The 15,781-nt window shown below is 35.9% G+C and overlaps 2 protein-coding genes across 6 annotated transcripts in view; one reads left to right on the forward strand and one right to left on the reverse strand.

The window, feature by feature from the left end:
• Lcorl (ligand dependent nuclear receptor corepressor like) overlaps window positions 1-3,140 on the forward strand; it is a 212,691-nt gene extending 209,551 nt beyond the window's left edge. For 3 of the 4 annotated variants that reach the window (XM_029560508.1, XM_029560509.1, XM_029560510.1), the window contains one exon: window positions 1,840-1,992. In XM_029560508.1, the coding sequence (XP_029416368.1) occupies window positions 1,840-1,853 (14 nt within the window). In that variant the 3' untranslated portion in view covers window positions 1,854-1,992. Of the gene's footprint in view, window positions 1-1,839 lie in introns of all 4 variants that reach the window. The other variant, XM_008826859.3, reaches the window with a different exon arrangement.
• Window positions 3,141-4,377: 1,237 nt separating this feature from the next.
• Ncapg (non-SMC condensin I complex subunit G) overlaps window positions 4,378-15,781 on the reverse strand; it is a 53,618-nt gene continuing 42,214 nt past the window's right edge. For both annotated transcript variants that reach the window (XM_029560514.1, XM_008826860.3), the window contains 7 exons: window positions 12,587-12,768; window positions 11,988-12,162; window positions 10,110-10,271; window positions 9,579-9,714; window positions 8,889-8,975; window positions 5,902-5,968; window positions 4,378-4,584 (listed from right to left, as the gene is read on the reverse strand). In XM_029560514.1, the coding sequence (XP_029416374.1) occupies window positions 4,461-4,584; window positions 5,902-5,968; window positions 8,889-8,975; window positions 9,579-9,714; window positions 10,110-10,271; window positions 11,988-12,162; window positions 12,587-12,768 (933 nt within the window). In that variant the 3' untranslated portion in view covers window positions 4,378-4,460. The remainder of the gene's footprint in view (window positions 4,585-5,901; window positions 5,969-8,888; window positions 8,976-9,578; window positions 9,715-10,109; window positions 10,272-11,987; window positions 12,163-12,586; window positions 12,769-15,781) is intronic.

The following is a 15,781-nucleotide window of genomic DNA, read 5'->3' on the forward strand; positions in this document are numbered from 1 at the left end:
TTCCCAGCACCCAAATCCAACTCAAAAGCAACCACCTTTAAGTCCAGTTCCAGGGGACCTAGTGCCCTCTTCTGGACCCTAGAGATACTGTACTCATCTACACATACATACATATAATTTAAAAAAGAAAATGAAATTACAGGTAATAAAAAGTAGCCATGTTTGTAGCAAGAAAAATTCCATTTGCTATCTTGAAAAAAACCTTGAAATACCTGAGCACTCGAATCTAACAATAGCTAATATAATGGTTTTCAAAATCAGTATTTCTGATAGGAATAAAAGTAGTGTTTTAAATCTTTGTCATTTATTAAGCAATTAATTTAAATATATTCATGTTTATTAATCACATTTTAGTTTCTTCTTACTACATTTGATAACCAATAAGCACCTTGTAGTTTATTGTTTTGCCTTCTATCTGCTTATATAAAGTGAAACCATGTCATTTAGTACAAAACGGACTTTGCCTGGAGAGAAGACACTGAGGATGATAGTGGTGTTAAAACATGGTGTAACAGATTTGCCTTACTGAACAGCTGTAGTTGCAAGGAAGGAATGAGTCTGATTGTTGCCATTACCCAGTTCTATGAAGTCACTTACATCTGTATCCTCATTAATAGGAAGATTCAGAGGTACATAGTTGGAGGCTTAAGAGTGATGCAGTCCAATTGAACAAAGAGTCAAATGACTAAGTGTATACTGCTGAAGAGAGTACAAGTCTAAGAGTAGGCATTACCCACAGAAAAGACTAGCTACCTTTGGACTCAAGAGCTAGATTATCCAGGTAATTCATGATTTCTATTTTTGTTGAACAACTACTATGTATTCAGGATTACTTCATCTCCAGAACTAAGGGTGTCAGCCTCTTTTCTTTCATATCCAAAAGAGGTTATCAGTCATGAAACAATAGTGAAGAGCCAGGAAAAGTTCATAGAGTTTTACTAAGTACTAAAATATATTCCAAGATGTGAGATCTGGGTCAGGTCTTGAACAAATAGAAGGTTTGGTTAAGCACAGTAAAGGACAAAGTTCCCTAGGTGGAAACATGCAGGAACAGATGGGACTGAGCCATGGGTATGTGGAATAAGAACCAAAGGATTATGCATTTGCCAATAATATGGAAGAGATCTGACCAACCTAACTTAAATTCAAATAAATCATCAACTCCAAATATATTCAATGAAATAAGCAGCCTAAGTACCTGTGAGTGTCACACGTGTTCCTGTGTTAAGATAGCCACCAGATACTATGGGCATCTTAACAGTCTTCTGTCAAAATGGGACTGTTTTTTTTCTCCTACTGTCTACTTATCGGCCTCATTAGAGAATTAAGAGTGAGGAGAAAGAAAACTGTTATTTTACAGTTCCAAGCTAGTTCCAGTGTGACATCACTCATATTTGTTCTTAGCTCTCTGACGCTCACTTTATCACTGTAAATATAAAACCTTGCTTAGTTATGAAATTCAAGTAATTTCATGTGAATGTGCTTAGAACAGCAGGAATTCAGCAAATGTTAATGCTTTCTTGAAGTTGTTCTGATGCTGAAGGGGTGAAGCACAGTAGTACTTCAGCCAGTAAGTTAAATGTCTTCTGATGTATATTAATGTAATCCATATATGCAGTGATGTCTTTTGTCCTACGTATCTGAGTAAACGCCACTTGGTTTATACATGGCGTCATTCATCATATTCCCTTCACTCAGGTAGCATATAGAACTTGGACTGTTAGGATGATAAATGCTTTACTCAGTTTATAGTCCAAACAATATTACAAAATTTTATTTGACAGGTTGACAATTTGCTTGAAATTTGAACTAAAATGCATTATACTTTTTTTTAAACAGGGTGCTACAAATAAAAACTGATGAGAAAGTGGATTTGTCTGATGGGAATACAGCAAGCTGCCCTTTGAACCCCATTAAGATGTGCCTTAATCATCCTATTGAATGGAATCTGAATTTAACAGCAGCATCTCTAGCAAGCTGTACAGTTCATAACCAAAATCTCAAAAATGAAGAGAAATAGTTTGTAGTTCTTCTTGCACTTTTTTTTTTTTGTATGTCACTATTTTCTTCTGAAGGTCAGTTAATTCTGAAATATTTCTAGTCCTGTGATTTGTCTTTATATTATACCATTAGCGTTAATCATTTTGACTAAAGTCCTTCGCATGTTTTTTTTACATATTTTACATAAGACCATTGTAGAATTTTGCAGTACAAACAGATTTTGATGTTTCTCTTTTTAATGGTGAATTTTTTATACCCTAAGTTTAAATATTTAAATGTCTTCAGTTTTATTTCTGTGCAGTTTTAACATATAACACATTATGTAATTTAGAAGGCTAGTATTGTAAAGATGTGTGATAATGACCTAACCAATGAACAGTTGTGTAACAGGTGGATATTAACTACCTCGAAGCAAACTGGTAAAAGGCAAAGGCATCACTTGGAAGTATGTCTCTTGTAAAGTTATATATGTATAGAAAAAGATTGATCAGTTTATCAAGTAGCATGTTTTCATTCATAGAAATCTCAGTTGATCAGTTCTCTTTCTGTAATTTAAACCTCTCATCTGTGGGCCATAAGAGAAATGGCACAATTGCATGTTTACTCCTCAGCAAGTCTGTGCCTCACAGTAGACAAGAACACTGTTTTAAGTTAACAATTTTGAATGAAAAAAATGGTAACATCTGTTGGTTTTATTGTATTTTAGCAATCTACTTAAAAGCTTACCAGGATATGTCAAAGCAGGATTATATCCTTATTAATGCTAATAATGCAAAGCACACTTAAAATATGGCTATTGTATCTAAAATCTAAATATTAAGAATACTTAAGTTTTGGTGCTTACGATTTAGTTTTCCTATGTCAGAGAAAAGCAAGCTTTGGTATGGTGTTTATATAAAGATCATGGCTTCTTTCCTTTTTGATACTCTGGGCATGTATTAAATGGGATTTTAGTTTACTGATTCTAAAGACTTTTCCTTACAATATGTTGTATACCACTGTGGTCCTACTTATTTCTATTCCTTCCCCAATTTTTTTTGTAAATGGAAGGGATTTAACAAGCGCTATAATTCCTAAGAAATATGAAGCACAGGAAAGGATGGAGTCAAGCAGAATGAAGAACATACACTGGTTATATCATTACCTTATCTGCCATTTCCTTTTGCTTAAACCTACCATGCTCATGGATTAGAAGAATTAATATTGTGAAAATGACCATCCTACCAACTTCTATTCCTTCCCCAATTTTTTGTAAATGGAAGGGATTTAACAAGAGCTATAATTCCTAAGAAATATGAAGCACAGGAAAGGACGGAGTCAAGCAGAATGAAGAACATACACTGGTTATATCATTACCATATCTGCCATTTCCTTTTGCTTAAATAGAAATCTTGCTTCGTAACTTCGACTCCTTTTCTGAGTTCTGTAATGCACATACATATATGTATATAGTATAGCATTTTGGTTTTAAAACCCACAATTTTATCTTAGTGCCATCTCAGAACATTACCTGAAACAAATGACCTCTGGTAAATAAACCTAAAGAAGCACAATTAATAAGACAAATCCTAAGAAAGAAAAAAGGTCATTATCAGAGGAATAGTAAAAGGTATTACACTGGGATGGCAAAAAGAGGCTTACTTTCATACAGTGCACGTTTCAAAACATTTAAGTTTCATAATAGTGCCAATTACTTCAAAAGCTACCTGCAAGCGGCACTGAAGCAGTGGTCACAAATCAGCACATAAAGAGGACTTCCTATCACAATCATGTCCTGCTAATATTGTTTATTAGTCAAGGTAAATTGCATTTTGTTATAACAAAAACCAAAATGTACCTTCACAATTAATGTATACGTAGACATCTCCCTAATTCAGAAACATCTATAAAAGTGCTACCAGATGGAAAAACTTTAGGAAATTACCCATGCAGGTAATATCAAATAAATGGTCAGTATAGGAATCATAAAACCATCAAAGCCATGATTTAAGCTAAATGAGGAGTGCTTTGGTTTATTCTTCTGGTCCTCACTGGTAATAAGCTGCTTTCTCTATAACTACTTGTATGTATTTCATTTGCCCTTGAAAATGTCACTTATTAGATGTCTGCGACATTTCCACCTATATCTATTATATCCAATCTTTTGAAATGCAAACTTCTAGACTAGTTATACTCAAATCTTCCCAAGATGACATAGTTTCATAAAAATAATCTGGGGCATCTCTATAAAAGCAGGCTCCTGACCCACCTCACATTAGATCAAACAAATCTGAACCCATTCAGATAATCTTTGGATCACAATGACAGATGCTGTCCTAGAGTTTTAAAACAAGTCAAAGTCATGTGGCATCACTCAACAAAGTCTTCAGGAAGACATCAGGTATTTTCTGATTTTAATACAAAGGCAACTATTAAAGCAAAGAAGTAACTTTAAAGGATTCCATTTCCACCACCTCTCTTTAACTTAGGTCTTCACTGAGAAACTGTGTAAGGTTAAGTTTACTTTTTTCCACTGCTGCTATTTTGGCTCGTCTCGGTAATCTCATCTTCATTTCTGATTGTGGTTCTGGAACATCATGATCACTAAACAAATGTTGAAAATATACCAGTTTAGACATAATCTTTAAAACCACATTATTTATAAATAAAACTTTTTGGTTCTGACATTTTAATTGTGTAATTGATAACCTGATTCCATTAACTAAGTTTAAAACTAAAAAATAGCCGGGTGTGGTAGCGCATGCCTTTAATCCCAGCACTCGGGAGGCAGAGGTAGGCAGATCTTTGTGAGTTCAAGGCCAGCCTGGTCTACATAGTGAGTTCCAGGACAGCTGGTGCTACAGCAAGACACTGTCTCAAAAAGCCAAAAAAAAAAAAAAAAAAAAATTGAATGGTTGTGGTGACTCACACCTGTAATCCCAGCACTCAAGAGGCGGAAGCAGGCAGCTCTCCGTGAATCTGAGCTCAATATGGAGTATACAGTGAGTTCTAGGAAGCCAGGCCTTCATAGTAAGACCCTATCTCAAAAACAAAAATAAAAAAAAAAAAGGAATTTACAAAACACAATGAATGGCAACTATCTAGAGAAATGAATCATAGGAAACATAGCTCATTTTAAAAATATTGTATAAAACAGAGCTGGGCATGGTGGCACATGCCTTTAATCCCAGCACTGGAGAGACAGAGGCAGGTAGATCTCTATGAGTTTGAGGCCAGCCTGGTTTGTAATGAAGCTTTTAATTACATAAGGAGCACAGCAATTATCCTAAAGAAGGTTGTGAGAACAACTGAAAAAAGAAAATATTAAGTTCTTTTAATTTAGTTTATAGATTACTAAAACATTGTAAAATCTCCTCCACCAAAGCACTTAACCACTAAACTTAAGTTTAACCACAACTTAAAATTAAAAAATATACACAATACAATACCAATGATAAATGAATGCAAGATAGGTAGAAACTTTTCAGGTTCAACCATACCTTGACAATGACACAGGAAAAAAAAAACAAAGCTCTATTAAAAAAAAAACTAATGTATTAAAATTATAGGCAAAATTTTTCCATCATTATAAAGGTAAAGAATCTAAATGCTACCTAAATCAAATGTTTGCTAATTCAAGATGAAAAAAGTCTGTAATAAAAGGTCTGTAATAAAAAAAAAATGGAAACTGAGAGCACATGTTAAAATTACCTAATACTAATAAGCAGAAGTACAGAAGCTTTTCTAAGAAGTCAAACATTCTTGATATGAATTCTAGACTATTATCAGAGTCATACCTATTTATAGATTTTACTATCTTATGATACACTGAGTTTCTCTTGAAGAGGAAAATTAGAATTTTCTACTTCTGAATAAAATAAAAAAGGCTTCTTCTATATAGTGTAGACACACAGGGCATACCTTTCTGAGTCAGCCTCAGTCTGACGTCTCCTATTGGTCCTAGATGAAGCGGTCATTTTTCTTCGTCCTTAAAGACAGTATAAATTATTATCAAATAATTTATTAACTCATTTATTAACTGCTTCATGTTTCTAAATCTAGTCTCCAGGCCATCTAAATCCTTTATTTTCAGTATAACAATATTCTTTAACATGTTTCCGTATTTCAAGTCACCTTGATACCAAACCATCAATACACCATAGAGGAAAAAAAAAAAAAGAATTATAATTTATATGAATTTCTTTGGATAAGACTGATAATAAACGAGTTACAAAGAGGCAAACTTTAATTCACTGTTTGTTGAGGGGGAAAGCATATGAAAAACATTTCAGGCTGGGATGATAGTTCAGCAGGTAAAGTGGTTCTTTTCCAAGCACCAAGGATCTGAATTTGAACCCCAGAACACATATAAAAAAGTCAGGCATGGTGGTACTTATATCCCCAGCATCAAGGAGGTAAAGAAGGGCCGATCCTGGAGACCCCGATCCTGGAGACCCCTCTCTAGCTAGCCTAGCCAATTTGGTGAGTTCCAGGTCAGTGAGACTCTTGTCTCAAAAACAGGTAGACTATGACTAAACAGCAATACCCCCAAGACTGTCCTCTGCCCTCCACGTGAATGTGCACACCCTTGTATACATACTTATGCATACATGAACCCTGCACACACAATTTTCTAACAGCAGTAGCACAGCGTATATGGAAAAACCAATTAAAAGGCAACTTAGGTCAATAAACAGTTCCATAATGGAGCATATATATACACATATGTATTTTATACATAACATATATGTGTTTTTTATATATGTTTTTGTTTTTAAACAGATTTTCAGTATGTCGCCTAGCTAGACTAGCCTCAAACTCATGGGCTCAAACTATTCTCCAGCAGTCTTTGGAATAGCTACAATTACACTCTTGCATAACTAAAACCTGGCATCAAATAAAATACAGCAAGATAATGAATGCCTTCTTATAAAATATTTAAACTTATACACAGAAAATTCAATGTGTTCTTAAATATAATTCAACGTTAACGTTAATAAAGGAAATGAACCTTTACATATGAGGGTTATTTGCTAGATATTTTACAAGATTAAGAGGTGAGGTCTGAGGGCTGGAGAGATGGCTCAGCGGTTAAGTGTACTGACTGCTCTACCAGAGGACCCAGGGGGTTCAATTCCCAGCACCCACATGGCGGCTACGAACCATCCTTAACTCCAGTTCCAGGGGAATCCAATGTCCTCTTCTGACCTCCATGGCATTGCATGACACGGGTGCACTCACATACATGCAGGCAATACACTCATACACATAAAATAATGAGATGGCTCAGTGGTTAAGAGCACTGACTGGTCTTGCAGAGGACCTGGGTTCAAATCCCAGTACCCACATGGCGGCTACAAATGGTCCTTAACTCCAGTTCCAGGGGAATCCAAAGCCCTCTTCTGACCTCCACGGCATTGCACAACACGGGTGCACTCACGTATGCGGCAGGCAATACACTCATACACATAAAAAAAATAAGTTTATAAAAATTAAAAAAAAAAAAGAAGTGAGGGTCTGGGGAATGCAGCTCATTTGGTAGAGTGCTTGCCTATGTACAAAGTCCTGATTCAGTCCTCAGCACCATGTAAAATAAAGCATGGTAGTTTATGCCTGCAATCCCATCCTTTAATCAAAAGCTCAAGGTCATGCTCAGCTACATAGTGAGTTTGAGGATAGACTAGGATACATGAGACACTGTTCTACAAAAAAAAAAGACAGATGAAATTTGGCCTGTGATATTCCTCATTTATAAGAATAAAATGTAGCATGAATACATTGAGCTTGGACTATTAAAAAAAGATAGAGTTCTCATAGTTTATTTTATAACTAAGATTAATCTGATCAAAACCAATTGTCTGACACTTGAAAACTGTATACCCTATTGACTTTCATATATTTTTACTCATTATTTGTTTGCTTTCACTAAAGCATGTCTCCCTCCAAAGACATCCAAGAACGTGGAACTAATTTGGAACAATATTCAGTAATTGATATTTAAATAACTAGTTTGTTATGAAACAATATTATGGCAAAATTCCATTCTAGAAAGAATTAAATATACTTGAAAGAGCCATAAAAGTATTTTTCAAAGATTAAAATCATGGTTGGTTCATGGGTGGTACTATTTTCTTTATGGTAGGTCTGCTTAGATGTACGTTCTTATTCTTCTGTAGTAAGCATGCATTGCTTTTGTAATAATAAAACAATAAAAAGTTCTTGAATTTCAGATGTTTACTACTAGGGGATCATTTGGACAAACATTTATTTATTCCAACAAATCCTCTATTATTGGATACCCACTGGGAATTAAGATAGAAAATAAAAATGAAATTAGGGAAAGGAGATGAAAAAGAAAACAAAAACAAAAAGAAATTCTACGAGAAATGCTCAGTAATACAGAGGAAAAAACAATAATATAAAACTATTCTTTAAGCCGAGCATGGTGGCACACACCTTTAATCCCAGCACTCCGGAGGCAGAGGAAGGTGGATCTCAGTGAGTTCAGTGTTAGCCTGGTCTACACAGTCCAGGCCAGCTGAGGCTACAGGGAGACCCTGTCTCAAAAAGACCAAAAAAAAAATAAAAATAAAATAAAATAAAATAAAATAAATAAATAAAATAAGACTATCATTTAACCTATTCTTAATTTTACCCAAATAGTCCTTTCTGTGACCTTCTATATATTTTTCATTTAGTCAAAAGCATTTGATGCATTTGATGATTTATTTTATAAATCTTTAGGCAAACAGCAAAAATTCCCATCAACTGTAAGAATGAAAAAAGAAGATACCTAAGAACTTTACAACTTTTTATTCCTAAGGAAAGAAAAGGTAAAGAAACTTGCAAAGTTACTATTTTTACATGAAAACAGCTGTACTACATGATCCAGTCAATTCATGCATTACCTCTGTTGGTCTTCTGCTGTGTGGATTTCGATGCTTGAGTTCCTTTTACATCCCTCAGAGGTGTCATATAGACTTCTTTATTCTTTTCTACCAATGGGAATCACACAGAAATGCAAAGAAAAGATAAGTCTTTTGATTATTTGTTTTAAATATTTATTATTTTAATTTCATGTGTATAAGTGTATTGCTTGTGTGTAGGTAGGTATACTCATGTTATGCAATGCCCATGGAGGTCAGAAGAGGGTGTCGGATCCCTTGGAACTGGAGTCATATACAGGTGGTTCTTAGCTGTCGTGTGGGCACTGGGAATTGAACCTGGGTCCTCTGCAAGAGCAGCCAGTACTCTTAACCACTTAACCACCTCTCCAGCCCCATAGTTTTGTTTTTAAGTAAGATTAAAGATGATCATATATCATAAAACAAGCTGCTAATAGTCCTATTAGCAGCTACTGAACCGTCCAAAAAATATGAATACCACAAAATGAAACTCCTGGCATGTTGGTTAATGAGAAATGTACTCAATCATATTGAAAGGTATAATAAACACATCATTAACACACTTTCTTGAGAGGATTAATAAAAGGATTTTCATTTCTGAAATTCAACCAACCAGACAAACAAACAAACAAAAAACCTAAGTAAAGATGAAAAATATAATTTTGTAAATATTCAGGTCAGTTACATGATTACCATCTTCATTTTGAAGAACAGCTGTAGTTGTGCTGACATCTTGTGCTACTAGAGCTTGGTCAAATTCTTTACTTCCTTTTCGTAACTGAATCGTGATTTTTTCCAATGCTCTCAGACATGTCCTATCTTTTACTTGCTATGAAAAAAAAGAAAAGGGAAAGAAACTTTTCAAATACATTTTCTAAGCTTTCAAGGTTAAATGCCAATATCAAGTTCTTAAAAAATATAGCTGGGCATGGTGGCGCACGCCTTTAATCCCAGCACTTGGAAGGCAGAGGCAGGCAGATCTCTGTTGAGTTCAAGGCCAGTCTGGTCTACATAGTGAGTTCCAGGAGAGCTGGGGCTACAGGGAGACCCTGTCTCAAAAAGAACCCCCTCAAAAAAAATTATATGAAATTCATGAAGGAAATCGCTATCTCAAATGAATAGTCAGAATATACTAATAACTGTTGCCATTTAATACAAACACCTAAATTCCACTTTGATAAATATGAACACAAGCTAGTCAAAGAGTGATTAAGAATGACTTACCTCCAGAATCTCATCCAGTAGAACCAGAAGATCCTTTGTAATATTGCTACTGAGTTCTAAAGAACTCAAAGCTTTTGTATAAACCCGAATTTCTGGTGAGCATGGACTTGTTAAGATCTCATTACAAATTTTTATAGCTAAGTTATCATGTACGGTTAAGGCCTAGAAAATGAAAAAGAGAAACCCTTGTAAAATTCAAATGTCAATACAATATAGTTCTATACATAAACCAAAACATTTCTAGCTGTCTTGTTAAAAATCTCAAATGCAAAACGTCGAAAACTAAGTTTAACTCCTCTCTACCTCCAAAACTGAAGGATCTCCCAGTTGCATATTTTGGAGGATGGAAGTTCCCAGCTGATAAAATGATCCAGACTGATGAAGTGGGCCTTGTCCAAACTCACAGTACTCTGCCCTAGGGGTCAGTCCACATCCAGTGACTAGCCAACCAATGCAGAAGTACCTCAGTGCAGCTTGCTTCAGTTATGAGCAACTCCAAGGCCCATCAATTGTCTGTGGGATCAGATGAAGCTCCTACTTTCATGGTAATTCAGTGTGGCTTATGCTCCAGCTTACTCTGCTCACTCAAAACTTCTGTGACGTCTTCTGTTATTCATACTTAAAACTGTAGACTTTTCTTGGATTCCTTGATCTCTTGCCCCAAGCTCTTTCTCCAACTCTTCTTGTCAGTTCACCTCATATAACCACCAATGACCATTAAATGAATCTTTTTAATAAGTAGATTTCATCCTATTAACCCTTTAATCTTAAGGTGTATATACACAACTGCACACAGAGCCAACTCCAAATTTCCAACCTTAGTCTTTAAAATGAATAATCATCTATATTCATTATCTTTACACATACATCTTTCCTTTCTACTTAGATCACTTCTCAAATCCCAAGTAGGCCCAAGTGAATTCTACTCAAATGAGTTTTAAAACTAATGAAGCAGCCAGTCTGATGGTACACACCTGTAATCTTAGTTACTTGGGTGACTGAGGCAGGAGAACTGCAAATTCAAGGCCTACCTGGACTAGGAGGTAAGTTCAAGACCAGCATAGGCATCTTAGTAAGATCCTGTCTCAAAATAATAGTAAAATGAGGACTGGGTATTATAGCTCAATTGGTAGAACACTTGCCCTACATGTGTGTGGACCTAGGTTTAATCCCAGTATTGCAAAAATAAAACTACTCATGCTATACTCATTCCTTTCATGAATTTTATCCTTCTCTAAAGTCCCAAAGCACTGGATAGCTCACTGCTCCTTAACATATTTTGCCTAATATCCTTTGTAATTCTCTTCCCAATAGTGTGTCATACTGTGACTTGAGCAGAGTATATAGTCACTAAATACCAAATGAATATGTAAACAGAAGAACAATACTTTCAGTTGGCATCTGCAATCATTAAGACATCAGATCTCTTAAGTGTTCAACCAAATGTCATTAAAGGATTTTAAAACTCAGTTTGAATTTGTGGATTCATTTGCATTTGACTAATATTCATCAGCATATAAGCCAAAATAAGCTTGAGGTGAGTCTTGCCTTTGAACTGTCCTTCTCTGTATTAGCAGCATTAAGAAGTAAGCCAAAATTTACATTGCAGACTTAAGTCCTAAATGACACGGATCATTATTTTTAATGTTACCAGCTAATACAAGGTGGAGAGAAGAGTGCTGTGAACAATGCATTTTTAGTAACTTCTAGATAGCAAAATGGTTTCTCCAATTTCCCAAAAGATGTTTTTTGACACTTGTTATACTACAATATAGACAAAAGTCTCAAAATGAAAATGTAGCTCCTCATGATTTCAAATGAGATGGATTCTTTAACCAAAGCGACAGTGAGCTGCCCACAGGCCACCCATATACACACCTGATAATCTTGGGAATTCTTATCCTGAGGCTTTAATCCACTTGGTCTTGTCAGATCAACAAGCAACTCAGCAACATTTGTGATATCTACTTCAGCTAAAGGAGATGATGCAGGGGCATTAGCCAGTGTTTGCAGAGTTGGAATAAAGGCTTCTTCAAAGCATTCCTGATTAGTCCTATTGAAAAACAATGTGAACCTTCAGTGACATTCAAAAAGGCCAGGGATGTCTGACTGCAGAGGATCAGATCCTACTGACCTCTTTAGCTCTACCTTCAAGCTTCTGAATAAAATTTGACCAAAAAGAGGGGAAAAAAAAAAGAACAATCAGAAAACACAACTTGCAAGTATAGTGGCAAAGCATTATCTGAGGAGAAATGCTTAATTCTAAAGAATGTATATACAACTTCTCCATTTAAGATGAGGTACATTTTCAGGCAGAGATAAGAAATGTGGATAAATAAAATTTATTATATTCTTATTCATCCACTGAAATAAAGCATATCAACAACAGAATGATAAAGATTTAATTCAGGTGTCTGAGTTAGGGAGAGGCTGTTAAATCTGACTTCAAGTAAGATTTTGATTCAGTGACTCAGTACCTGCTTGCATAAGCAAATATGGGGAAAAACACGCCTAGACAATGTCGAAGTCGAACATCCTCTTCAGTCACAGGGTTGTACCATAACAAAACCAGACGAGAAAGAATCCTGCTGCTGACCAAGAGCCCAGAGAACATCAGCTTGGCTAGTCCTTCTGCAGCTCCTGTCCTGAGTTCAGACACCTAGAAAAATGACATTCATCACAGAAAATTTTTTTACCATTATTTTCTTTCAAAGCTTCCATGTGATATATTTTTTTAATTTATTATTTTTATTTTATGTGTATGCATGTATTGCCTGCATGTAGATAAGTGCACCCATGTCGTGCAATGCCCACAGAAGAAAGAAGAGGCTGTTGGATCCCCTAGAACTGGAGTTACGTCCAGACAGTTGTTAGCTGCCATGTGGGTGCTGGGATTTGAACCTGGGTCTTCTGCAAGAACAACCAGTGTTCTTAACCAATGAACCATCTCTCCAGCCCCTCATGTGATATTTTTTAAAATTTATTTATTTTATGAGTGTATTGCCTGCGTATATAAGTGCACCCGTGTTGTGCAGTACCCATGGAGGACAGAAGAGGGCATCAAACCCCCTGGAACTGGAGTTAGCTATGGTTGTTAGCCACCATGTGGGTGCTAGGATTTGAACCTCGGTCTTCTTCAAGGACAGCCAGTGTTCTTTACCGATGAGCCATTTCTCTAGTCCCCATGTGATATTTTTAAATAACTATCAAAAATTATTCAAGTTATGAATTACTGAAAGCAGAAGGATCACTACAGGCTTGAGGCCAACCTGGACTACTATACAGTTTTAGAGAAGCCTGGGCTACAGAGACTTTCTCAAAAAAAAAATAAATAAATAAATAAAACAATTACAGTGAATAGTGTTCAGAGGAAAAATTGATAGTAAATATATACTTTAAAAAGAAAAATCTCAAATCAAGCTGAGTGTGGTGGTGTATACCTTTAATACTTGCACTTGGGAGGCAGGGGTGGGCTGATCTCTGTGAGATCAAGGCCAGTGTGGCCTACATAGCAAGTTCCAGGTCAGCTATGACTACAGGGAGACCCTGTCTCATAAAATAGTAGTCCAGATCTGCCTCAAAAAAATAAATTTTTAAAAAATCTCAAATCAATAAATTTACACCCTAATGAACAAGAAAAGCACTCCATGTTCAAGGATTGAAAACTTAACTTTGTTCTGAAGGCAGTATTAGTCAATGCAATGCCTAAAAACTTTCAGTGAATCTTTTTGTAGAAATGGAAAAGCCAATCCTCAAAGGAATATGGAACTAAAAGGAATCTTGAATAGCCAAAACAGCAATAAAAGTGAAGAATGAACTCAAGCTTCTTCATTTCACCTCCTGGGCATGGAAACACAAGCCAGTAGTCCTAGGACTTGGGGAGGCTGACTCAGAAAGGTTCTGAGGTCCAGGTTTGTATAGGCTATCTAAGGAGTCCAAGGCCAGTCTGAACTACATAGTAAGATACTGTTTCAAAAATTTTTAAAAATCAATAAAATAAGCTACACCCCAGAAATCAGAGAGGAACTGGCATAAGGACAGATGAAGGGATCATTGGAAGAGAGCTGAGAATTCATCTATAACTAATCCCCAACAAGCATTCCAAAATAGTTCGAGCTGAGAATTCATCTATAACTAATCCCCAACAAGCGTTCCAAAATAGTTCTTCAGCCATTGTCACTTGGACAATTCCAACAGGCTGAACAGTGAAACTACTTTTACCTCACAACATTTACAAATATTAACTGAAAATGCATCAATAAGCCAGGAGTGGTGGCACTCACCTTTAGTCCCAGCACTGGGGAGGCAGAAGCAGGCAGATCTCTGTAAGTTCAAGGCCAGCCTGGTCTACAGTGAGTTCCAGGCCAGCTCAGGCTAGAGGGGAGACCCTATCTCAAAAAGACCAAAAAAGACCAAAAAAAAAAGAAATCAATAGCCTAAATATAAAAACTAAAGCCATAAATTCTCATGATTTGGACTGTGGCCTAATATTCTTAGATACAACATCAAGAACACTTGGGAAACACAGATTAGATTCCATAATCCTTTAAAAAAAAAAAAAAGACAGTAACAGAGGACATGAAGTTGAGGGGATAATAAACAACGTATGGGAGAAGATGGGGGAGAAAGCCTGAATATGATCAAAAATTTTCAAAACTTTTTTAAAAACACAACAAAAGGACTGGAGAGATAGGTCAGTGGTTAAGAGCTCTTGCAGAGGACCTGGGTTCAAATCCCAGCACCCACATGGCAGCTAATAACTGTCCATAACTCCAGTTCCAGGGGATCTGATGCCCTCTCTTCTGACCTCCATGAGCACTGCAAGACACGAGTGCACCTACCAAGATGCAGGCAATGCACTCATACATATAAAATAAAAATAATAAAAAAGTATTTTGCAGGATGTGGTGGTGCATACATTTAACCCTAGCACTCGGGAGGCAGTGGCAGGCAGCAGATCTCTTGAGTTCAAGTCCAACCTGGTCTCAAAAAGACCAAAAAAACCCAACAGTATTTAAAAAAAAACACAACAAAAAGTTTCATCACAATTTTGAAACATTTCATGTCTAGAGAAATTATCAAAAAGGTAAAAGAGACAATCTATAGCATAGAAATATTTGCAAACTATGTGTCTCTATTATATAAAGAACTCTGGAAGACACTCCCCCCCCCAAAAAAAAGGGCTTAAAAACAGACTTATACCTTGAAAAGACAGTTTTCCAAAAAGATAAATGACCAGGCAGGTAAAGATACTCAGCATCATCAGTCATTAGAGAAACTCAAATGAATCACAATGAGGTACAATTTCATAAATAGTACAATTGCTATTTTTTTTTAATGTAAGGTAAGTGTTGACAAGGATGTAGAGAAACCGAAAGAATTAAGGAGGAAATATATAATGGTTTGGATGCTCTAGGAAACCGTTTGGCAGGTCCTCAAAATGGTCCAGCAGTCCACCTACAAAGAACTGAAAAGTACTTAAGAAATGCATGTCTATGTATGTTCACAGCAGTACTGCTCACAAGAGCCAGGAACAGAGCTCAACTGTCCTTCAAAAGATAAATGAACGAATTGTGGTATATACATAAAAATGGAATAATATTCAGCTACAAAAAGGAATGAGGTATTGATGCAAGCAAGCTACAATGTAGATAATAAATGAAGCCAAAACA

Source organism: Nannospalax galili, unplaced genomic scaffold (genome assembly GCF_000622305.1).
Source record: "Nannospalax galili isolate Female #2095 unplaced genomic scaffold, S.galili_v1.0 scaffold271, whole genome shotgun sequence".
Classification (NCBI taxonomy): Eukaryota; Metazoa; Chordata; class Mammalia; order Rodentia; family Spalacidae; genus Nannospalax; species Nannospalax galili.